Here is a 24,265-nt window from a genome sequence, read left to right as displayed (position 1 = left end):
GCAATAAAAGCCTCACTCTAAAGTACATGAATGTGTCCCATTAAAATACTACATGATACTTAGCAAGGTGATACGGTCCTCGGCACGCACGCATGCCTGTAAACCAAGGACTGAGCGAGGAGGAGGAGGCGAGGAGACTCGGAGCCACAGGGAGTGGTTTGGTTTTTCTTCGCTGGTTTTGGCTTGTTGGGAATGTATTTATTGCACATTAAAAAGAAATCCTTTCCCCTCACAGATAATGGCAAAGAATCCAGTAGATCCACCTGCCCACCGACCTTGATTTTACATACGGAGAGGAAGAGCACCCCTGTGGAGAGCGATGGTGATAAGGTTAGCGATGGAGTTTCTGCTTTTAAAAAACCTCTTTAAACTATTGAGCTGCGCAAATCAGAGTCAGTATAAAGGACTGTCCTGTGGCTGGGGCTGTGCTGCCATCGGGGATTGTTTCCTCCCGTTGGTTATGCAGAGCAATCTGTTTAATTTATCTTGGTGCTTTCTAGGAGCTCTGGCCCTGTAGTGTCAGGGTGTCAGAGGAGGGATGCTCGCGGCTGGTTTTCTCCCCGTGCCGGAGGAGAAGCGTGTCGGGGGTGGGGGCAAACGTGGAGGGGTGACACAGCCCGGGACACAGTGTGTGCACTGAGAAGCTGAAGTGCAGAAGCAGCGTGTCTGTGGCTTTCTCGGGCTCGCTGCGGTGGCAGGGCCCTGCGGGCTGGGTCGGCCGGGCTCAGAGCAGCATCCCCTCGCTGGGCGCCGTGCTGCTTATCGCAGCGGCGGCCCCACGTGCAAGGAAGAATGTTTTCATGGCCTCCGCCTTTTGGTGTTATTGATTTGATTTAGCTGCGCTGTGCGCTGGTGTTGCCCTCCTTTACACGTAATTGCAAGGTCTTTAAACAAAACTGACAGGTGAATGTAAACAGAGAGCAAATATTATGTGCAGCTTACACATGGTGATACTATATATGTATAACTTCATTAGCTTTTCATAAAAAGCCTAGATTATTGTGTTAAACAACCTCAATCATGCTCCCAGCTTCTATGAAATAAATGGAAATATTTGCTGTCTGCACACTCATGCAGACTTCATGCAACTGGCTAAAGCTAAAAGAGGGGAACCTTTATCCGAGGGTGGGGGTGTGGAAGAGCATCTCAGGCTGGGAAAGCAGCAGTGCAGAAGATGCTCGAAGCCACCTTGGCGCAGGCGTGGTCTGTTCGCCCGTATTTCTGCTCCCTGCACACGTGCTTTTTGCAGCAGGAGCTCTGCTCTGCAGGAGGAGGACGTGTGGACTGAGCTCCTCTTGGTTTATTTTCATTTGTCACAGTCCTATCACGCTGCCGTCTTCGGGCTCGGTGCACGCAATCCTTCCCCGCCTACCGGGCGCTGCAGGTGTTCCCTACATTCGCAGCTGGGCTGGTACTTGGGCACATTCCTTAGTGCGTTAAGTTGCAAAATACTTTCAAGATGAAGACCTCTGGACGTATGCTTTATTATTTTTTTAATTAAGTACATGCTTCTCGAGTTCCGATACGGCACTGAGCTAGATCACTGCCTTCCTCCCACACCTCCCCCTTGCAGTTCATTTCCATAAGCTACTACAGTAAATAGCCGTTCTTCAGGTGGTAAAATGCTGCCTGGACTTGTCAGCCGTACCATACAACCCTGCCGCGTTGTCTGTTGCTCCATCCCTACGGGCAGCCTTACGCAGAGCAGCCCAGCCCTGTCGCAGGGGGGTTCGATGGGGACAGGGGTGCGGCTGGGTCTCCTCCATCTCGGGGGGTTAGTGCTGGCTGAAGCCGGGGAGAGCCACTCTTGCCAGTGTTGTGTTGTGCTGTCTTTGGGAAGGTCCCAGGAAAACCACTGGGAAGGGAGCAGCCAGTGCTGGCGGCGAGGGCACCCTCCTGCCTGACCCTGCCCTCGTTAGGGCGGGCGTCGCTCCCCGTGCTTCGTTACTCCTCGTTATTGCAATACACAGGGTTGTACCTGCTGTCCCAAGGGGGCTCTTGGCCGGCACAAAAGCGTATCTGCTGGTTTTTCATTTGTATTGCTGTAAGTGGGGCGATATTTTTATTTCTTGTTCATCTGGGCTGTTCTCACGGTAGCTGGTTGTTCATAAAGCTGCTCGTGGGATAATGGCAATAAGGGTGATCTGCTTCAAGTTAAAGGGAGTGATTTGTGTAACAGTGACAGTCTTCTGCATCGGCTTTGTTTGTTGACTAATCTCTGTCTTTCATTCAAGGATCCCTCTTTTAAACTAGTAAATGAGGATGACAGCACATCAAACGGCAACAAGCCCGTGGCATCCACCCCAGTGCCAGGATCACCATGGTAAGCAAATGCAATCAGACCTGCTAGAAGTCGTTCATCAGTGCCGTTGCCTGCGCCAGACGCGTTAGTGGTCTGCTACGTGGGGAAGATACCTACCCCGGCTGTTAAGTAGCAATGCTGGGTTCCTGTTCCAGCTTCCGCTGGAGCTTTTCCTCGTTAATCACGCGCTTAAGGAGGACGTGCGAGGCAAGGGCAGAGTGCTGCGGGGCCGCGGCTCAGCCAGGGGCCGGCTCTGGCAGAAGGAAACCGCAGCTTCTCGCTCTGCTTTGGCTGCGAGCCCGGCCGCGCTCCTTGGGCTCTGCCGTACCGCATCTCATGTGTCGAGGGTCCAGCTTGGGCGGTGCTCGGACGGATCAAAGGGCAAATGTGAGATCCGTGAGAAGTGTTTTCCTTTTTAAGGCCAGATCCTCTTCCTCTCCCAGCTATGTCATTGGCCATGGATGACTCTTACTGTCTGGCAAGATCAGTGTGGGTTTCAGGTTGTGTCTGTGAGCATAGGTTGTGTCTCATGGCCCGGGTTTCCCAACCACGTTCCCATTCAGGTAACTGCACGTTGGGTAACTAAAGCTCTCCTATCATTTTTAAAAAGATAAAACCTTTCTTCACCTTCTGTCCTGAACGGCTGACTGGAAGGACTTTTTACCTCCTTTACCCGTATGCATTCTTATGCTGGATGAAATAATCAGGTTATACTCAGTGGCTGACATCTGTGGGATCTTTGGCTAAGGCACTCCGTGTGGGTATCAGCCAGTATTTGTTACTATTTGTTACTACACTGTGCCATTTTGCAAACCAGTAAGCACAGGCCGATGTCCCACTTAATCTTAACGTCATAAGTATGTGGTGTACATCAGTCGTTTCTCCTCTTGACAGTTGCTGCTTTATGGTGTAGTGCAGAGGAACCGTTTGAGGCCAGCAGGGTCGTAGGTAGGTTGTGGTTTCATCCATTCTTACAGAGAAGAGCCACAGCTCTTGTAGTGCACAAGATACGTCGCGGAGCTCAGTGGTGCCCGCAGGGGGGACTCACAGCACCCCTCTTCTCCAGCAAGAGAAGTTCTAAACTGGTGGTGTTTTAACCTCTAAGAAGAAACCTCACACTCCTGGGTTCCCAGAGCACTGTTTAGTGACCTGGTGAGTACTCCGGGTGCAAGAAGTCAACCAAGTCCGGTCGTTGGGAGCGGAGGGATGGGGCACAGTCCTCACGCCGATGGTTGTCCCGTGTTCTGAGGTGACAGTGTCTCGCCTGCCCCATGGCTCCTGACAGAACATGCCTGTAGGGTGCTTCAGTCACGATTTACAAATATTTCTGATCGGTTGAGACTAGGTGTGCGACACAAATTCAACAAGTCTTGACTTTCCTTCAAGCACTCCCCGCCCGTAGGTTGGCTCCCTGCCCCTGCAGGACCCGTGGTTGATGTGACATCGCCAAGCACCTGTTAGAAGTAGCTAGACCATAATTTTAATGGCAGGAAAACTTTCAGGAACGTTACCAAACCTTACCTTTCATTATGAAATGAAATAAATTACTAATATCATCATCTCGTGCCCTTACTCATACTTAAATTACAATTTTCTAAAGGGAAGCATGAACATAACAATATCTGCGTTTCCAGTTTATGCTCCGTGACTGAAACAGAATACCATGGGTCCCCTGTGGATAATTGAAACTGTTATTATACCAAAGAGGAACAGGTGACATGTTACATAGGGAAAGGGACATTAATTTTAAATTAAATGTCAAATCCTATTAGTCCTGGAAAAGTGAAGCGGTGTCGCGAGGGACCCCAGCGTTTCTAACCCGGGGTGATGGCACATGGGGCCTGGTGGTGCTGGGTGATTAACGAGCCCCATCAACCTCCGCGTGCGTGGCCAGAGCAGCAGCGAGCGCGGCAGCGTGCCAGCACAGGGAAAACACTTCTCCAGACCCACTGGTTACAGTCTCTGTCCCGTAATGGCTTTGACAGTCCCGTGTCCATGCGGTAACGTTGCAGATCGCAAACAAGACACTGGTTTCAAGTCTGGTGTCATTTGCAGGTAATTCCCCAAGCGGTTCAAATTCTGCAGCGTGCCTACTTGCCAAAGGAAGAAATCACAGCAAGGGGCGCTTCAAAGCAGGTATTCACACCTGGGCAGGCTTGGGCCCGCGTCCTGGCCGTAATTCAGATATTTAATGGGAGGGTAACAATAACCCGTTTATATTAATCGGCTAAGGCTGTCCTCTTTGCCTAAATGCCAGGATTTTTTCTCCCTTCCTCTGGGACAGCTGTGGGATTTGTGGGAGCCTTGGTTCGGCTTGGTTCTCGGGTGTGTTCGGCAGAAGCGGCTCAGGGCTGGTGTGTCAGGGTTTCTGGGAGGGCAGAGGTTCCGTAGCTCCAAGGTACAGAGCAGAGAAGTCATAGCTCTACCTAATCGTTGCCTAACAGAGGATTAGAGCATCCCTCTTGTGAGGCTGCTTTGCGATCCAGAACATTCACGCATTAAAATAAACAGAAAATTATTAAAATACCTGTCATGTCCGTGTGACTGAATTCAGGACGCCAGAACTTCCACGGGCTGTAAGTGTGACTGAAGTCAACAGCCGGCTTTGTACAACCAATTTTGTGCTCCTGTTCGTCGGGAGCACGTTTAACTCTGCTGAACATAATCGGTGCGATGTTTGGGCTCGGTAGCTCTGTAACACGCTTAGGCTGAACGGCTCCCGCAGCTCCCGCAGCTCCCGCAGCTCCCGCCGCGCGTTCTGGCAGAGGTCGTGTGTTCTTCATTACATGTTTGGGCAAGATCAATGGTGCTGTCTTAGCAGTGGTACGCAGAGTATGTTGGACTGTCTTACTACGGTACTCTGCGGTGATGGAGCATTTTCCATATTTGCAGTCTTTTACCCAGACCAGGCTTTTTTTTAAACCAGTTTTGTTCCTTGCTTTTAATAACATTAAGCAGCAGAGCTTTTAATGATAAGATTTGTTCCTTCCAGGTATTTATGCTTCAGAGACCAACTTTTTCCCTTTATTAGTGTGTGTGTGCGTCTGTAAGTCAGCGTGTGTATGTGAGGTTAGTTTTCATTACAGTTCATAAAATGCGGGCTTGAGATTGATGTTGTGTTTGTTTATTTACATATAAATTTAGTAAAGTACAACTTGAGGTTTGTGAATATTTATTAAGGATGGCGCGATGCTTATTTTCATATTATTTTAGCTGATATTAAATGAATGTCAGGACAAAAAGTCGAACTGCTCTCATGCATATTTTAACTGACCCAGTCAAGAAGCTGTGGTTTGTACAGCTTGGTCACGTTTTTTCAAATCTGAAACAGAGCCCACAAAAATCAACCTGAACCTTTGTGGAAGACTTCGGCGGTGGTTGTACGCGTCCATCGCAGGGCAGGGTGGGAGCTGGCGGGGCTGCCGTGGTTACGCCTCCTCCCGCGGGGGCAGCCGGGTAGAGGTCCCGTGGCATCGAGGCCCCGCTGCCGAGGCTTCTGCCGCCTGCTGCTCTCAGCCACGGCTTTAGAACGTGAAACGTATTTTCCCACGGCTTCTCTTGCTGTGAGCACCGCGGTGTTCCTCCTCGCCTGGTGCTTCTTCCCTTCTGTGGTGGAATATTTCACCTACTGCAGTTTTGGGGTGTTTAGACCGTTTCTATGACATTTTATTGATGTGGAGAGAGTTTCCCTACCCGAGGTGACGGGCATGGGCTGGCGGGGCCCGGGGCAGGCTGTCAGTCGGGGAGGAGTCTCAGCCGGGCACTGCAAACGGAGATGCGATAAGCCAGCTGCGGGTTAATTTCTTGTTTGTGGGTGTATTTGACATTATCTAAGCATAGTTTATCGCTTGGAATAGGTGTGTAGTCTGGACTGGAGATGACCGGGTCTTCTTCTTCAACCCTACAATGCAGCTGTCAGTCTGGGAGAAGCCGGTGGACCTGAAGCACCGCGGCGACATAAACCGGATCATCGAGGATCCTCCTCACAAGCGCAAGCTGGAAGCTGCAGCAAGTAACTAAAGCCCTGTGATTATTTGCCTCTATTTAAACTCAAATGTCGAATGGAACTTGGTCGCTAAATACGTTCAGTGAAAGTTCGATAACCGTAATTAGAAGGGTTTTCCTTTTGCAATTTCATATAAAGTATTGTGTTAAAAGAGATGTTTACTGCAAAATCCTTATCTTTGCTGAAATGCTGAGTTGGGGGATAGAGCGTTCTCTTTATTGGCAAAGAAGAAACAGGTGGCTTCTTATTGGATGAATCTTTGATGTATAAAATACATCTTGGAAGATGCCGTCTTTATGTTTTATTACGCTTATTTCCAAGATGTACATTAGGAATGCATTACCGACGCATTATTCGGCTGCTACACAAAAGCAGACACTCCGTAGCTAACGATTATCCAACCAAGTTGTACAGGGCAGCAAAAATCCCAGCAGTAAATCTCTAATGAGTGCCGAAAGGTTCGGTGGAAACGTGGGTCATGGAAACGTGACTCCGCGAATCACCTCCTAACCGCTGTGGATTCCCGAAGGGGACAGTCATGGCTAAGGAAGAACTGCTGATCCGCAGTAATACAAGTCAAGTGGTTCAAAGTAGGGTTGAACAGGCACCCCTCGGCTTGCCGGCGGTCCAAGGCGTTTGCTGCCTGGCCCTCCCCGCCTGGCTTTCCCATCCCATGCTCCTCTCCACGCCATCTTCTTGCTCTGCTGCCCGCGCCGTGGTTGATCAGTCCCGGTTTTGCCGGTGCCCAGTCCAGGCGCAGCCCAGCATGCCAGCCGGTGCTTGCCGGTGCAGCCGTGGCTCCACGGTTTGTTCCACCACACTTCTCTCCCGAGATTTGGTTTCACCAGTTGATGTTGACTCCCTTTGCTCCGTTACTGGGAGCTGCGCTGCTCCTTTTATTTCCTGATGCTTCACATTGGCTTTCACGTGCGAGCTGGGCCAGTAAGGCCCGCCGTTACTGGGAGGGCGTCGAGGTGCATGGCAGTCACTTGAAATGCTGCTTGTCTTTGATTATTTGCTCGTAGTTCTTGAATATTCTGCTTTCATTCTGCAGTTGCACTGGAGAGCCTCCCTCGGCTGGTGCCCGTTCTATAGCGGTGAGGTCTAGAAAAATAGAGGGGGGAAAAAAAAATGAGGGTTTTGTCATTCTTTTGAAGTGTAGTATTTTGTAACTGAAAATAAGGTAGCACTGCCAGTCTCGTGAAGTGACCGGCCTTTTACGCTCAGGCCGTGGGGGGCTGGAATGCGCGCTTTGATCCGCAGGCAGGGCTCCCCATTAACCACCGCAAAAGGGGCTGTGAGCGTCCGCTTGTGGGCTTGAGACTGTCTGCAGGTGGATAAAAGTGGGTGATGAGCAGGATTTGTGTTATCGCTATTAGCAGAAGTTTACTGAAGGAAAGCTACAGAGAGTGGTTTTCTGTTAGTGTAACCCTTATCAACATCTAATGTCATAATTTTTCAATATAAATTTCAATCGTCAGATGTTGTATATATGTCATTTTTTGTGTATGGCTTGAATAACTTTAGCTGTATGTCTAATAATTCCAAAGTGTATCTGCTGAAGTTCATTGTCAGGAGAAAAATATTGCATATGGTTTTTATTACAGGATATATTGAAAGATCGATTAATTACTGACAGGGGAATGGTGGCCAAAGACAAAACCGAGGGTCATTGTTCATGGTCTATAATTAATTAATGAGAAGAGTCTAAAGTCACTGTTGATGTGTGCCACTTCAGAGATCTTTTATTTTTTTTTTGCTGTGTTCCATCCTTTTTATTTATTATCTATATGTACCACCAAGATTTGATTCACGCACAAGTTTCTTTATGACCATGGTTTTCATTGTTGCTAATAGCTTTCATCTTCTGTGGTATAACTGGGACTTATTGCTCGGTATTTGAGACAGCCAGGTTATAATTAGTATATATTAGCTGCTGAGGTGAAAGGAATTATTTGTTACCATTTCTCTTAGCTTCTAATCTCGAGTAAATAAATAACATAAAGGAGCTGCGCGTTTGCAACAATGGTTGCCAGATTTATTTAGCTTAGTGGCTGCTGCCGAGTTTTAATTAGAATTTTTAAATCAAAGGCACAAAAAAGAGTTGGCAAGCGTAGTTATTCATGGGGTGCCATAGGTTAGCTGCGCATCGCTCTGCTGAAAGATCAAGTGCATTTATAATTCAGGCATAAATGAAAAATTACTCATTTATCAATTACTCCGCCTCCACAAAGTGTATTAGTTCTCAGGGAGATTTATGAAGATGTCATGGCTCTTTACTAATGGGCTCCCATCAGGCCATCCTGCGGAAGCGGGGGGAGGCGCAGCTCCTCCCGCGAGCGGCTGCGGGGGCTCCGCTCCCGCGCGGCCTCCGGCCAGGCCGCCCCAGCCCCTCCAACGGGCCTCAGCGGCGTGGGGGGACCCGCTGCCCGCCAGATGCACGGCCCCTTCCAGGGCTTGCGGCCCTTGGTCTGCCACGTTCCCAAGTCGGAGCCGCCCGGCCGAGCCGCATCTGCTGGCGGCAGCGCTCTCCTCTTGTCCCCGACTGCCGTTGCTCCTGCCTCAGTACGGTCACAGACTGACCACGATACCCCTATTCTCCCTCAAAGACTCCTTAAAACGTTTGTCTTACTGCAGTGGAAAAGAACATTTTTATCTATTCCTATTCCTCCACCTGCTCAAACGTTTTCTCTGGATGTTTAGGCTGAGGGCGTTATTTTTTCAGCTAATTAAAAGAAAACTGACATTCTGATGACAGAAAATGGCACGTTGATTGAGAGCTGCTGTGATCCCTAGGCAAAACCCGTTATGATTTAGTTTCCTCTGCTCCCACAAATACTTTGGATCCTTCAGCATTCAGACAAAAATACGAAGCACCGTCCCTAGAAATAGCATAGGGGAGCTCCCAGGTTTACGTGCGATACATGGGTGCCAGGTCTCTTTACAAAATTGCAAATCGGATCTTTGCGTGTGGCCAAGGGATTGGCAGCGCTTTAACTCACCTGGCAAATGCTGGTGTTTCCTCTTTGACCCGGAAAATGAACCGGAATTCGTGACGTGGCTGAGATTAGCTGAATGATCTAATTAATCAGCGCTAAGCTTGATAGACCATCAGGTTGGGGCAGTGCTCCGCTTCATGACTTCATGAAAAGATTACTATCAAGTAATATTCTTCCTCAAAGCTTTAAATCAGTTATTAGATTTTGTGCTCAGCTGCCTTTCTTCCCTTTCAAAGTCAGTGTATAATCTTACCAGAGGTCTGGCGGTGCGATGTGATTCAGGAGGGTCCTGAGTGCGAGTGTAGGCACCATTTGTCATGTTCTACTGAGTTTTCCATTGCACTGAAGTTTTAAGTGCTGATGCTGACTCTAATCTTGTCCCATTTGCCCAAGACAGCGTACCCGTAGCAGTCACTCATGCAGGCAGGGCGAGAAGGATGTGATGTCCCGCCCGCGGGGAGGCTGTCGCTGCTCTCAGGGAGAACCCGAGGTGTGCAGGAGCCCACGGATGGAAGTAATCAATGAAATCAGGCTGTAGGGTGTCACATTTCTTTACCTGAAAGCTATAGAACCATGGAGTCATTAAGGTTGGAAAAGACCTCTTGGATCCATCAAGTCCAACCATCAACCCAACACAACCATGTCTCCTAAACCATGTCCCCAAGTGCCACGTCTGCACGGTGTTTGAACCCCCCCAGGGACGGCGACTCCCCCACCTCTCTGGGCAGCCTGTGCCAGGGCCTGACCGCTCTGGCAGGGAAGGCATTGTTCCTAATCTCCCACCTAAACCTCTCCTGACACAGCTTGAGGCCATTTCCTCTTGTCCTATCGCTTGTAGCTTGGGAGAAGAGACCAACCCCGGCCTCGCTACAGCCCCTCTCAGGCAGTTGTAGGGAGTGAACTCTACGAGCTACTCTACACTTATGGTAACTAACATTCAGTTTTAGAAATGCCCAGTGCATGTATTTTTCACAACAAAATTGAAAAATTATATATCCTTTTCAGAGATCTGTGAAAGGTCTTGTCATAAGGTAACTTCAAATTTTGAGTTCGGCTTCAAGTAGCTGGCGAGCTTCGCGTCGCCGTTTGTCATCACCGTTGAGTTTTCCCTTGGCTCCCTCGGGAAAGGCGCTCTGCCTGGGCCAGACTCCTCGCCGCGCGCTTGCTTTAGGAAAGCACACCCCGTCAGGATTCGGCACGCGTGAGCGTGCCACAGCGTGCCCCCTTTGGCCGGCTCGGGGCGGGTGACACACGCAGGAGGTGCCCCGCGCGCACGGCCCTTTCTTCTCTTTTCTTTAATAGTGGTGAGGTTTGGTAGGGACAGGACGGTGCTTGCCCCGCCAGCGCTGAACCTCGAGACACCTTTAACTCCTCTTCTCTCTGAAAACACCACCAAGTACTTGGCCATTTCATATTATTACCTTCAGAATTCATTGAAGTTAAGCCCACCGCTGCCTCCGCAGGTTGTTCAGCTCCTGATTAATAGCTTTAAAATATCTCTGTTGAATTACATTCCACCTTCTGAGTTTACAGGTTGTTTTTCCAATTACTTTGTATTTTTAATTGAGTATCCCAAAGAAGAATTTAGCAAGAAGGGGTAATAGTTCCAGTGAGTTTATGTGTATTTAAAGCATTATTAAATTAGTTTATGTCTTCGTATTGCTCGTATATTGTCAGGAATGTTGAGAAAAAACCCTATTTCGGAACGCCGTTCATTTCTCCTTATTATCATTTTAAGTTGTAGTTAGTAAAGCATCCATGTGCACCTGCTGTGTATTTCCTCCTCATGTGGTCCCTGCTCCTGGTCTTCCCACGCCACGACATTACAGCTACTGTTTGTTTTTTATCATTCCTTTTGCAGTGATTTAGTGTCTGCTGTGCTCATGCACTTAAAGTAAATAAAAGGTAGCATTTACTGAAAGCACACTAATAAACGTGTGATTTCCCTCAAGTAGGGAAACAAAATGAGCCAAGGACAACATTCTTAAATTGAAACTTAAAATAAATGGCCAAATTTCTGTTAGCTTCAGTGATAGGAAGATTGGATCTGGGTGAGTAACAGGCACTTGAGATTAGTTTATAAATTTCAAAACACCCACTGATCTCTGTTTGTGTTCAGTCATTTCCTAGCAGATGTCTTGGAGTTTCATCCGATTTCAGTGAGATTAGACCTCACCATGTCAAGTTATTCAAACCTCTTATCTCCATAACCTAAGTTGAATTTTATATTTAATTTATTTTTTCGTAGTTTCCTAAATAGCAAGGCATGTCCGCATTACCAGTCTAATGCAAAAATGGTGAGGTTTGGTGTTTCTGACATTCCCAGTTCAATTATTATCTTTCTCAACTAATTCGTGGTGAACTACTGGAGAGTCCCCAACACAAACCAGGCGTTGGGTGGACATGGCTTGTGGTGGTCTGTCCGTCTGAATGTGGATGAGAGCTGCAGTTTGTATACATGAAAAAAAAAAAAGAAAAAGAAAAAAGAAAAAAAATTTAGATTCCGGAAACAAACTTCCATATGCTTCACGTTTGTTACGCCCGACAATGCAACCCCAGGGCCCTTCAAGGGCGAGCGTCCGGGCCAAACCAGGAGTGCAGCGTTGCTTTGGAGTTACTCCGCAACACCGCGAGCGCGGGGGCTGTTGGTGTCTCCTGGCGGCCGAGGTTCTGCAAGAGCAGCGTTACGCTTGCTTGCGTAAGGCGGCGAACGGGCTGAGGAGGGGAGTTCTGGTGCGAGTTAACACTGTTGAATCCTTCAGGCTGCCAGGGCTGGAATAATTCTGCAGAAATACCTTTGTAGTTGTATTTTTAAGGGAAGGGAGGAGGGACTGTCAGGTGAGACAATAACAAGATTTAAACAAAATCAGGTTGCAGCTGAACAACGAACGATTTTGTTCACAACTGGAACAATGAGCAGTTTTTCATAATGAAAATGGTCTGTTTTATTGCTAACTCACTCTTTCGTTTGGATGAAGGTGTTTCCGAGGATCTGACGAAATATGTGTCATTTTTAAAACGCACTGCGGAGAGTGAAGAAATAGTAAATACCTGAGCAGTGACCAAAGACAAGAAATGAAAGGTTAATCTGAGGAATTTGTGTTCCTGTTTATCTAGTTCAAATCTAATAACTATTTATTTCTTTTTAGCAGATAAATGTGTTAGTTCTTGTCCAGGGGATGAAAATGATGATCTTAGCATCAAAACTAAGAGAAATAAGTAAGTTCTAAAGTTTACTTACCTATATGTGGTGTTGGGGAGCTAACGTCTGGTACGAATAAGGGCAAAGAGAGATACAGTTATCTTCTTCTGCATGGATAAATAGACCAGTAAATGATGAGAGTCATGCCTAGTCTTCCTCAAAGTCCACGATTCTCTGAAATACCTGCTCCCCATGAAGAGCATCCATTTTGGGCTAAGTAACTCTTACGTACTTTGAAATGGTTAAAAAAAGGCTGTCTGGAGAAGTAGCTGTTCCAGAGACACTGGATAAAAGCGTTATCCTCGCTGATGGGAAGCAGATTGTTTGTGCACTGGTGTCGGGGTTTCCAGGCTACCGGCTCAGAAATATCCGGAGGTGTTTCTGTTCCTGTGCTTTTATCTGACCTTTATTACCATGCATGTTTCAAATTCTCGTGAAGTAACAGGCAAAAAGCCACGTGCCAAATAAGCTGCTCCCTCACCCTTTGCCAAAAGAGCAAGAAAATGAAGTAAACATTTCTGGTTTAAGAAGTACCTTAAAGACATTTCATTCCAATTAACCTTTGGCCAGTAATTTCATATAGCATTAGCTGTTCGTGCGGGCTGGCTACGATTAAAATACTGGTTTGGACCATTAAAAAAACTAAATCCGTAAAATAGATCTGCACAGACAGCTTGTTATATTTTTGAGGGCATTGTGACAAGTAAGCACAACAAATTTCTGTATTTTCCAAGTGAATATATTGAAGATAATTCTATTATCTCTCATTTTGCCATTTTTTATCCTACTACATTGGGTGGTTCTTTTGACCTTGTTAAGACTTTTTGTGGATTTGTATTATTATGAAGGAAGAATCAGGTGCTCTGAGTTCAATACTCAGACTATTTAAGCGTTTAATGTGTGGTATAAAAGACTATGTTTATACTTAAAATATGCTAAATATGTGTTATTTAGTACTTAGCATTTTTTAACAGGATAAAAGTTTGTATTTAGTATAAAAGTATTTAAGAATGCTTTTGTTGACCTCAGCGGGTCTGGCAATAACGGGCTACTAAGGTGATTCCTTGCAGTGATTGACTGAGAAAAATGTGAAAACATCTTTCCATGAACGTACACAACTAGAATCCTAGAACTCCAGAAAAACGCACTTATTCAAAGATTACTGTATCGAAGTAGCCTTGGGCTCCCTGCGCCGTGTGTCGGGAGGTCAGGCAGTGCCCCTTTCACCGCCTACTTGCGAACAAGGAATATCGTCTCATCTTCCTTGGGTTTCCAGGGCATGTTCGCTTGGAGGGCTACCTTTGGGTGGTTTGGACTCGTATTTTCTTTACACTCAGAAGGACTTTGTCAAAACTGTGACACCCAAATATGGACCATCTTTTTATATATTTGCAGAATTTATCTTGTCCTATTTTTATTTATTCGCAGAAATACGTTTTCATATACATTTTTTTTCCCCAAAATAAATAGGTAAATACAGTTCAAACTGGGCAATCTCAGCCCGTCGCAGAGTTGCTGTGTGACTCCCCTGCCTTAATGCATTGTAGCATCTTTCCTGTGGTACATGTTTGTAGGTACACGGATAGATATTTATATATGAGCATAAATCATGCAGCCATCTAGCTCCGAGTGCAGTCACGTCAGAAACCCGCAGCATGGTGTCAAGCACCTCCGACCGCTGGCAGTGTCTGCTGCGGGTCCGCCGGTGCTGCAAAGGCATCTCACCTGGGAGGGGAGGGGAGGGCATCCTCTGGGTGGGGGAAAGGCAACACGAGCTACTCCCAGCTGTGACTCCGTGCCACGAAAGCGAAATGGCACGTGATCGTAAGCGTGTATCGCCTGCTGTTTACGTCATCATTTGTCTTTGTATTACGCTATATCTATGTGTGGTATAACAAATAACACAACTTTTATCATACTTGAGATTTGTGGCAAGATATTCATTGAGAGGATATTTAAAGCTCCGAGAACCCTATCGTAAGTTCTATCTTTAAAAATAAATCTTTAGCTTAGTAGGAACTAATTTGTAATTGCTGTATTTTGGCAATTAGTCCTATGAAAGTCGAGGGCAACACTCACGTAAGAAACGAGCAAGATTTGCCTTGACAACACAGCATTATCTCAGACTTCACTGCGATGATCCCAATTCCCCAGGAGTTTGACCTGTCACCAAAAAGCTGTGAAGTGTTTATTTTTCTGTCAGCAGAACATGCGTCCCCGAGCCGCGACATGATTTCTACAGCCGTTTTGAATTTTAAATTCTCTTTTATTGCACGTGACCGTTTCCTGACGTTTTGCTTTGTGCCCTGAAACAACGGCAGAACGCAGAGGTTCATGGGTGGACCTTTTACTAAAGAAACATAGCGCAAGTGCTTGTTTAACTGGATTAATATTAGACGTTAGCTAACAGTTCATGACATAATAAAGTAAAATATTGTAGGATTTTAATGTCAACCTAGAATTAGTCATCCTCGGGATGAAAACCGTGTATAAACTCCTTGCTACGCTGAGATTTCCGTTACTGTGACTGGAGATTGTGCGGCTGTCCCAGCTGGCTCCCACCCCGCAGCCGAGCCCTGGCAATGGGGGTTTGCACAGCAGTTAAAATCACTGCTGCCGTCACTGTTTGGAGCTGATGTTGTGGTCTCCAAGTGCTGTGGGCCTCGGTTGCCCACATCTGCGTGTGGCTGAGTTCGCCAAAAGCAGAACTGATTTAAGAACTGTGGCCTGTAATTCCTCGTAAGAAAAGCAGCCGAGTCACTCCATGCCATAGAGAGCAACAGGGCGCTTCTCAAGTTGCAGGGTCTGCTGAAGTGCTGGTTAAGCTCCAGGTTTCTGATAAAAGGATACGCACCACCAGCTTTTCACCTTCCAAGTGGCACATGGCAAGGTCCAGATCAGACTTTGTTTCCTCTGCCTTGTTTTACTTGGGAATGGACAAAGTGCTGCTCGCTCCAGACCGAATCCAGAGGTCAAAACTGATTTGTCTTTGCAGAAACTAAACAAATTTTCATTTTGGTGCTGGATGGACAGAAAAAAACTATTTAAATTGCTGCCTTATCCACATTAATAATTGCATCCGAAGACAGGGAATGTTTTCCTACATTTAACAGAGACTGCTGCCGGGAGGCGGGGAGCACTATCGTCCCGCCGCCCCGTGATGCTCTGAGCGTCTGTCCCCTGCGGTTCCTGCACCAGGCGGTGCTCAGAGCTCTGCAAGCGATGGGCAGGTTGTAGCTGGGCACTCACAGCCCTGCACCTGGCATTGCAGCAGAATGGGAGCTCGAACCCCATTTTTACCCCACACAGCCGTTATCCACTTATTTTTGCAATACCAACCAAGAAAAAAAATATTAAGTATAGCTAAAAGAGGAAGTGTTGCATGCTTGCAGGGTTTGTTTTTAAATATGCTCTGTTCCCTATTCTATTTTATTTAATATAAGTAAAGTTACTTAGTAAATCATATTGTTCCTTTGACATACAGTAAATCACCTGCTGTTCAGAAAGCTCTGTGCTAGTGATAAGATCTAATTGCCTCAAAATTCCAGCACAATTCTTTACAATTCAACTAGTGGGTCAGCACCCAGAGGTTCACACTGGGTCACCCGTGCACGTTGGTAACACCGGAGCTGCTATTTCTCTTCTCCTGCGGCTTGCTTTGCTGGCAGAGCTAGCAGAGGACTGACCCAAGGCCAGCTGCACAGGGCAGCAGGACTCCCTTCTTTCTCTCGTGGACGTTTGCACAACCTCTGTCCAGGGCTTTGGGTCACAGTCTGCATCTGCAGGTTTAGGAGCTCTGGGCTCCACAAGCTGCTGTTGCACTTATTTACATTTCGCTGGGGTATGAGGGAACTGCTGAAAAATACTGAAGTCAGATTCTTACTCGGGCGATGCTCTGATTGTACTCTCCACAAAGGAAGAACAATCTTCAGAGAAACATAGGGGTTTGGGGTTTTCTTCACAGAATGGCAGAAGGGCTCGGAGGTCTCTGTCCCAGCCCGCTCCCGGCAGGGCCCCGCAGCCGGTCGCTCAGGGACGCGGCCGGGAGGGTTTGAGCATCTCCAGGGACGGAGCCCCGCCGCCTCCCCGGGCAGCCTGCCCCAGCGTCCGACCTCCCTCGCAGTAAAAAGGCTTTTTCTTATGCTCGGATGGGTTTCCCTGCGTTCCAGTCTGTGCCCAGTGCCTCTCCTCCTTTCAGTGGGCACCACAGTTGGACAAAAGCCTCCCACTGCCCTACCCATTTTGAGATTTGCAGGCTTCCAAGGGCGTGCTGGTAGGCTGCCCCTATGCGTCCATCGGAGTAGGAGCATGTTGTGCAGATTATTGTGTTATTTGCTAAAGAAAATTGTATTCTTTGTTGTCATTTTTGGCAGGAGAAAAAAATCTGCGTGATTTGCAGCATCATTTTCAGTTGCGTAAGGAGGACTGGAGGAAAGAGGGGCTCTCCTGGTGCTTGGCTGGTGGAGTAGTGTGCTGTAGTTCTCTCGGTTTCAGCTTGAAAAAGCTCTTTGTGTGTGCTAGAAATTGGATTGGGTCTTTCATGGATCATGTCACAGAATAAAATTCGCTATTATGATAGAAAAGTCACTGTCATTCTGTGAAGAACACCGACCTGATACCTCTCAAATCACTAGTAATATGGCATCATTTTAGGATAAATGTAAGTGTAATGTAATTAGTTGTAGAAGGAAGATAATATGCTAGAGCTCACATTACACACTGATCTAATTCATTTGCTTGGAAACAAGAAAGTGTTTTCCTGTTGAAATTTCGAACTAAGTATTATTCTGTAGTGGTGAAAATTGCATCAGTAGAAAATACAGCCATGCCTAGTAGGAGGCTAAAAATCAAATTGCCTTACTTTCATTATCCTCACGTGGACCTTGTGATCATTTTAAGATTCCTGATCTTTCCAGAAAGAGCCTTAGACTGTGCTAAAGGCATTCACTGCTCAAAGCATTAAGAAACAGCAGGATGGACCCAGAGCAGAAGTCAGATCTCGAGGTCTGACTTGGCCAACTTCACTGAAGTCAGGGGTTTCGTATCCCCGTCTCAAATCGCATCGCCCCCCTGGAGCAGACTCCTCCCTAGCTTTGGCTTCCCATCTGATTAACCTCTCCCTGCAGATGCTGAGGGCTCACGGGGGCAGACCTCCCGCCCTCCCAGCAGCGGGGAAATAGGTGTTTCCTTCCAGCGCTGCGGGAGTGCAGCGTTAACGGTCCGTGACGCTGATAGAATGACGTAGGGATTTATCTGGTGTGAGACAGCTCGGCCCCGGTGATGGCAGCGACTACGTGGGATTGCACCTGAGGACAGCATCACCCTTATGGCTGCAACTTGCAGTCAACTGTCCTCCTTTCCTGAGCTGAGCACAGCGGTGCTATGTATGTGCCTTTATCCAGGGGCTCTTGCAGGCAAAGGGACCCAAGCCATGCGCAGTATTTTCTCAGAAACACCTATTTATTCTAATCAGATGCAGTCTTGGAAAAAGGCTGCCAGGATAACGATGGACCTTCTGGCACTGGCAAAGGGCAGGCTCTTCGCTGGTGCTTTACTGCAGGTTTGTGGGTGCGATGCGCTGCCGGGTTACTTGCCTTAGGAGTGGGCTCGGGGGGCGCACGGGAACATAAAATAAAGATTAGTGTTGGCTTTCAAGTCTGGGGGCACCAACATGAGTCTTTTCAGTCACTCCTTTAAAGTCTCCACTCCTTGGCAAATCTTATATAAAGCTGTCGCTTTTCTGTAGCTTGAAATACAGCGTAGTATTTCGCTGCTGAGTTCCTCTTTGATGACACCAGCAGAGCATCCTTCTGCATGAGGAGCCGCGGAGGTCCCTCGGCAGGGCCCTCCAGCCCCACGGTCTCGTAACGCGCTGCAGGTTTGGGTCACTTCAGCGCCTGCTCCCGGGTGCTCCGTGCGCGCGAAGTCCTGCCGTCCCGGGGGCTTTTCTAGAGAGGGTTAAAAGACAATTACTGAACTATTTTCTATCTACCTTGTTAAAGAACAGAAGATTCCCAAGCTGCTGACGAGGGGAAGGCTGAAACGGAGGAGAAAAGTGAGGAAACGTCAGTGCCTCAGATCACGCCTCCCCTCGAAGAGCGCATCACTCATTTCCGAGACATGCTTCTGGAGAGAGGGGTAAGAAATGCTCCTGCTTGCTTTGCCATCTCTCATTTATAAAAATAGGGCATCACCTAGGACGACTGCAGGAATCGTTTCATATCTATGACTTAGCAGTCAAAGGAAGAATTACTCAGAGGGTTTTTTCTCGGTGTAGGCTTTGTGGTGCTTTACTGTGGTTTTCCTTCTGGCCGCGCAGAGCTGGCAGCTCTTTGCAGGTGCGGCTCCAAATGAATTCCTATAGAGAGACCCAAAGGTCACCAGAGGCGGTGGCTCCTCCAGCGCAGACCGGCGGCTCGGCAGGGCGTGGGCACCACCCCGGGGTCCCGCACGGAGCCCGGCAGCGGCCATGACATGACCCACAAAGGACGAGAGACGTGTCCTACGTATCACCTGAAAGAGCACCGGGCTCAGGAACGTTCCTGGCCAGCTTTTTTGCTTTCTTTTGGCGTGGGAGAGGTTTCATCACCGCAAACTCCAATGATCCCCACAGTGGGAAATCAAATTCACTTGCTGGCCATCCAAAGTCTGCCCAGTCTGTTAGGAAAGGACATACTGGAGTCTCAGGAGGGTTAAGAAAACCTGCCCTTTTCCCTGGACCTCCCAGAATTCCTTGAGAAGAGCTGGTGGTTCCAGCTGAGGCTGACGTGCAGGAGGGTGGGATGCTCAGGGGACAAGAAGAGGCAGCCCCTCCGCGCCAGCCAGGCGGGAGCATCCGTCCCTCCCATCCAGGCCAGCGCGGAGCTGGCACCGGTTACGGGAGGGCTCGGCCTTACTGCAGCCACTGTACCGTGGCCTAATCCAGATCACGAGTCGATAGATGGAGCATGAATTCAGTCTGCAGATAGAGCCCGTCGGCGCTGTCAGCCTCGTGACTGGTGGTGAAACACGAGTTACAGAGCACGTAGTAGCATCTGGTGACTGACTCTGTGCAGAGCTTCCGCCTGGCGTCTGTTCTCTGGGGTAGCACTTAGAAACTTCTGCTGAACTGGCAGCGTGAAGATTACCGTCGACATGAGGAATTTTGGGTACTGTTATTTATAAATATAAAATCACCTCCACAAAAGTTCATCTCGCGGTGCCCCTTCTTCCAGAGAACTGGTGATTCTGAGCGTGAATGGAATTAAGAAGCATGCCAGGTTTAGGTCCTAATCCTGAAAATGTAAATGGGTGTATAATGGAGCAGCGTATGCAGATTTTACGCCTCCTTCCAACGCTCTGCAAATATGTATTCTGTAGAAGTTCTTGTAATTTCTGTAAAGAAAAAAAAAAATCCCAGGTGTCTGTTGTTAGGCCTATAAAATTTATCACCAGTAATCAGCAGACTTTAAAGGTAGATAATTAGAGCTTCAGAAACTCAAGAGTGAATTATCTCCATGCCAGACCTGCTTTATTAACACATTTTGTTATTTATGCTTAAAAAATGCAGAAGTGCCATATATGAATACTCTCTGAAGACTTCTGCTGGCATATTTTAAGTCAGGGGGCAAGAAGTCAAAATTGGAAAGTATTAGGGATGTTCTGCAATAGGATTCCTCAAGTGTTTCCAGTGTAAGAGTCCCACTTGCTCATAAAAATAAGAAACGCAGGAAATTTACTGCTTGGTTTTGCTATGATTTGAAAATCTATAGATAATAGGTTACTTTGCTTTCACCCTGAGCATGTTTTAAATGTCCAGACAAGCCGCTGGTTAGCACCAGCTGGTTGGCATTGCTTGAAACGCAGCGAGGCCATTAGTGTTATTTGAAACCGGTTATTTAATGAACATCTCCTGCCATTTTCTCATAATATTATTTCTCAGGAAGTTATTTGATGGCATTACAAACAGCTTGAACTAGCTGCGGTTCTTCAGCGTAGTTCTGAATCTTTCCTGCCTAAATTATGTCAACAGAATAATATTTATTTTAACATTTTAAAATCACGTGGGATTTTTGGGGTAGCTCCAAGGCAGTGCCACTATTCTTAAGTCTGTGGCAAGTTTTTCTGTGTAAAAATATAATCTCTGATATCCTCCTGGAAGGTTAAAAGTTAACACAAAATCCCGAGAAGAAGGGGAAATTTTAAGCCTCTTCCTGGCGCCCTCACGGCCACATCATCAAAATATCCGTGTTCTACAGTCTGCCTTTCCAGGAAAGTCTTCTCTTTGCTGGGATGCTGTCAGTGAAACACGACTTTTTTAAAGGATTCCAAATGGTATTTTTTCTCAAGATTTTACCTCCCTAATATTGGGGAGGGAAAAAGGGGGCTTGGGAGGTCCTAACCCCCAGCTTCCCATCTCAAAACAATTCTTGCAGCCTCAGCATTATCCTAAAGAACAACAAAAAAAAAACCAAATACACAGGGGTTTTGGGTTTTTTTTCCCCCCAGCCTGTTTTTCAGACAGACCCAAAGAGCCCCCTTCTAGAAGGTCAAGCCACAGACTCCCACTTTTTAATATCTCTTAATGGGGGTCATCGGTGGGTTTGGGACGGTGGGAGCGTGTCAGAGCCAGCAGCGGGTGGCGACGCGAGGAGGGGGTTCCCAGCGCGGGCGCAGGGTGGTCCTCGCCCCGGGCGCCCCCTCTCAGCCCTTTGCCACGCCATCCTTCGTGCTGGTTTTTGCGTGTTTCGGTAGCTTGTGTCCGGGGTGGACGTCGTTCCCTGCCAGAGCAGCGTCTCCTGAAAGCTGGGAGCTCTTGGCTGATGAAGATAAATGCATCTGCTGAAAATACCAGGCGCTTCACCTTTCTGTTCTTAGAAATCTTTTAATCAAAGCCAAAATCTCAACCTACCGTTGTTGCTGGGCTTCCAGAGTGAATCAAAATTGAATCAGCTCTTCAGATAGATGTCCTTTCACTTCTAAACATACCGCTCAAACGCAACACGTTGCATTTTTGTGAGTTTTTTTTACTGTGGTTTGCACTCTGGTTAAGAGCAGAGGTTGAGACTGGAAACCCACGACAAGCTCAGAGGTGGGGGAGTCGCCATCCCCGGAGGTATTTAAAAGACATACGGACGTGGCACTTCAGGGCACGGGTTAGGAGACGTGGTAGTGTTGGGCTGACGGTTGGACTTGATGATCCTAGAGGACTTTTCCAACCTTAATGATTCTATTCTATTCCATTCCATGCCATTCGCCTGCAGTGATGCTAGGCTGAGGAAGTGATTATTTATTCTGGGAAGAGATGCCACCCCCACCACCCCCGGTGCACGTGTTCCCTGGCTGAATGTCCCACAGTAGGGAAGAAGGTCACAATACAAAACACGTTGAGGGGTTAGTCAGAATATTAATATTTTATATGCATTCGCAGAGCCCCAAAATAAGTATCCTGAACAGTGTATGACATGTGTAACTAGAATCAAATTATAAATCTCAGTATCCAACATTTATTTTAGGTGTATATCTGCAGTACGTCAAATGGAGTAATTGCTAAACAGAGAATCACAAACAGGAACGATTACGTGATAAATTAACCTGAGCTCAACTAGCTTTGGGTTCAAACTGGCCTTTGTACTGGGAGCAAAGCTGATGTCCAAGAGAGACTATAAAAGACATCCCGAAGAAAAGGATTCCTGCGGCTGGTCCTTCTGAAAGGGGAAGAGCCCCAAACCTCCGGGCTTCGGCAGCCACGTGGCCCCACGTGGAGGGCGAGCCGAGGCTGCGGGAAGGCGACGCGTGGAGGGGGCAGCCCTGCGTCACTGCGCAGCCGGGGAGTTAGCCTGAACCGCGACCCTTCCGAGCTTCCAGTGCTAACCGCTCGAGGAGGGGACCCCGTCCCCTTAAACCCACTGTGCTTCATCAGAGCTTTCCTGCTGGAGTGTTAATTACTCGATTTTAATCATCCTTCACATACTTAATTTTTTTTAGTGGATTTACTCTTCTTTGTAAGTAGGTGGAGTGATGAGAATATTTTATGTTACTCCAGAGTTTTCTGTAACAATTAACAGTGATGTTGTTCGAGATACTGAGATGAGGCTGGGGATTTCAGTCCTGCGCTCCCAGAAGGTTGCTCCGGGAAAGCTCCGGGCAGAGCGGGCTGGGGCAGGTGAGGGACCTGCTCGGGTTCGTGGTGGCCCTCACGGCCCACTCACCGTAAGGAGGCTTCGGAGGAGACGGAAGAGCCTCTGTAGGAGCGCGAGCGGTGCACGGGGCTTGGGGGGACGCCCAGGGCCGCGCTCCGGAGAGCTGGATTCAGCGGGGAAGGCTGGAAGCCGCGGAAAGGAGGAGATGTGACGTCCTTGCTCTTGGAGGGAAACGGCACGTTTACTAGGGAAACACAGTGCTTTGAAGATGTTCCCTATTAGCTCTTCAGCGCGTGCTTGCGCTGACAGCCTTGTTTGGGTTATGACTTCAGTTTTGGAGAGGAGGGGAGTTAGAGCTGAGATAATTGCTTAAATAGAAATTGATGCTTCTGTTGTACAAAGGGGGTAATAAAATAGCATTTTCCTTTCTGCTACAGATTCTTTCCGTCAAAAATGTGGGAACGAACGTCTCCCAGATACTCACTGAGATGTCCTAGAGCAAATCAGTACTAATGGTGTGGGGGCATTCAGCGCATTGCCAGGATCAGATTAAAATTCAACTTCTAACTGCTCTGAGGCGTCCTTTAGAGGGTTCATTAGCTTTCTGAACTACTCTTTTGCTTCACCTTGGAACATTTTCTTCTTTCACATCCTTATTAAAATTCCTTAATGCAGCTGTGTTTGTGTACCTCACAGGTTTCAGCATTTTCTACGTGGGAAAAAGAGTTACACAAAATCGTATTTGATCCACGCTACCTTCTGCTAAATTCGGAAGAACGAAAACAGGTGAGCATTGCCTGCAGCGTAGCTTCTGATTGGCAGCAAACGTCTCCCCTCTCGACCGTATCAACAGATTTATCATCTTGCTAGGATCAAAAGAATTGCATAAAATTAAAATTTCTTTTTTGAGTTTTTCAGTGAGGCTCCTAATTTAGGCTCTGCTCCTAAGAAGGTTCTGTCTCCTTGGAAAAGCAAGGGGTAGCGCGTGAGTTTGCACATAGAGATGAGCCGCGCTCTCTCGGGTTGTAGGAACAACTACTGAGTCTGGGAAACTGGGCTGTAGAAAGGGAAATGGCCGCAAGGTAAAGTTTCCGCTCTGAATTATTTAAATAGTGTAGAGAGGCTTCATTTTTATTACTTAGGATATTCTCTGGGAGGTTGGCAGTATTTCCTGCCGTGTTTTGCAATAACTGAAGTTGCTAGGCGTTAATGGAGAGAGCGCCGGGGCCGTGCTGGTGTCGGACTGAATGGGTTTGGTTTTTCTAAAGCAAGCTGCAAAGGGAAGTGGACTTTTTGCTGCCTTGTTTGTTTGGGTATTAATTATCATGAGGGATCTAAAAGGACCCAAGGGCTGCAGGTTAGTCTAAAAAATACAGGAAAGATGCAAGGATGTTGCAGAGAAGGCAAACACTTCTATTGTGTAGCTATTTCTCTTCCTTACCCGTCTTTGGTCATCCTGGAGAAGGAAGAACTTTGAATATGGAATTTGTTAAATAAACACGGTGAAAAATGTACTTATTCCATTGCACTGGGGCCCGTATTGTCTTGTGATTCTCCAGAGAGCTTCCTGTAGGTATTTACTGAGGGACTGGGCACATACATCTTCATTTACTCCCAATATTTTCTTTCTTAAGA

The 24,265-nt window shown here is 47.4% G+C and overlaps 1 protein-coding gene across 2 annotated transcripts in view; it reads left to right on the top strand.

Moving 5' to 3' along the window:
• The window catches only part of TCERG1L (transcription elongation regulator 1 like), a 153,958-nt gene that overhangs the window by 124,724 nt on the left and 4,969 nt on the right, over nucleotides 1–24,265 (top strand). For both annotated transcript variants that reach the window (XM_075107863.1, XM_075107862.1), the window contains 6 exons: nucleotides 236–330; nucleotides 2,235–2,323; nucleotides 6,160–6,314; nucleotides 12,457–12,526; nucleotides 18,512–18,647; nucleotides 23,327–23,416. In XM_075107863.1, coding sequence (XP_074963964.1) covers nucleotides 236–330; nucleotides 2,235–2,323; nucleotides 6,160–6,314; nucleotides 12,457–12,526; nucleotides 18,512–18,647; nucleotides 23,327–23,416 — 635 coding nt within the window. The remainder of the gene's footprint in view (nucleotides 1–235; nucleotides 331–2,234; nucleotides 2,324–6,159; nucleotides 6,315–12,456; nucleotides 12,527–18,511; nucleotides 18,648–23,326; nucleotides 23,417–24,265) is intronic.

The sequence above is a fragment of the Phalacrocorax aristotelis genome, chromosome 12 (genome assembly GCF_949628215.1).
Source record: "Phalacrocorax aristotelis chromosome 12, bGulAri2.1, whole genome shotgun sequence".
NCBI lineage: Eukaryota > Metazoa > Chordata > Aves > Suliformes > Phalacrocoracidae > Phalacrocorax > Phalacrocorax aristotelis.
This window is presented reverse-complemented; position numbering and strand designations above follow the sequence as displayed.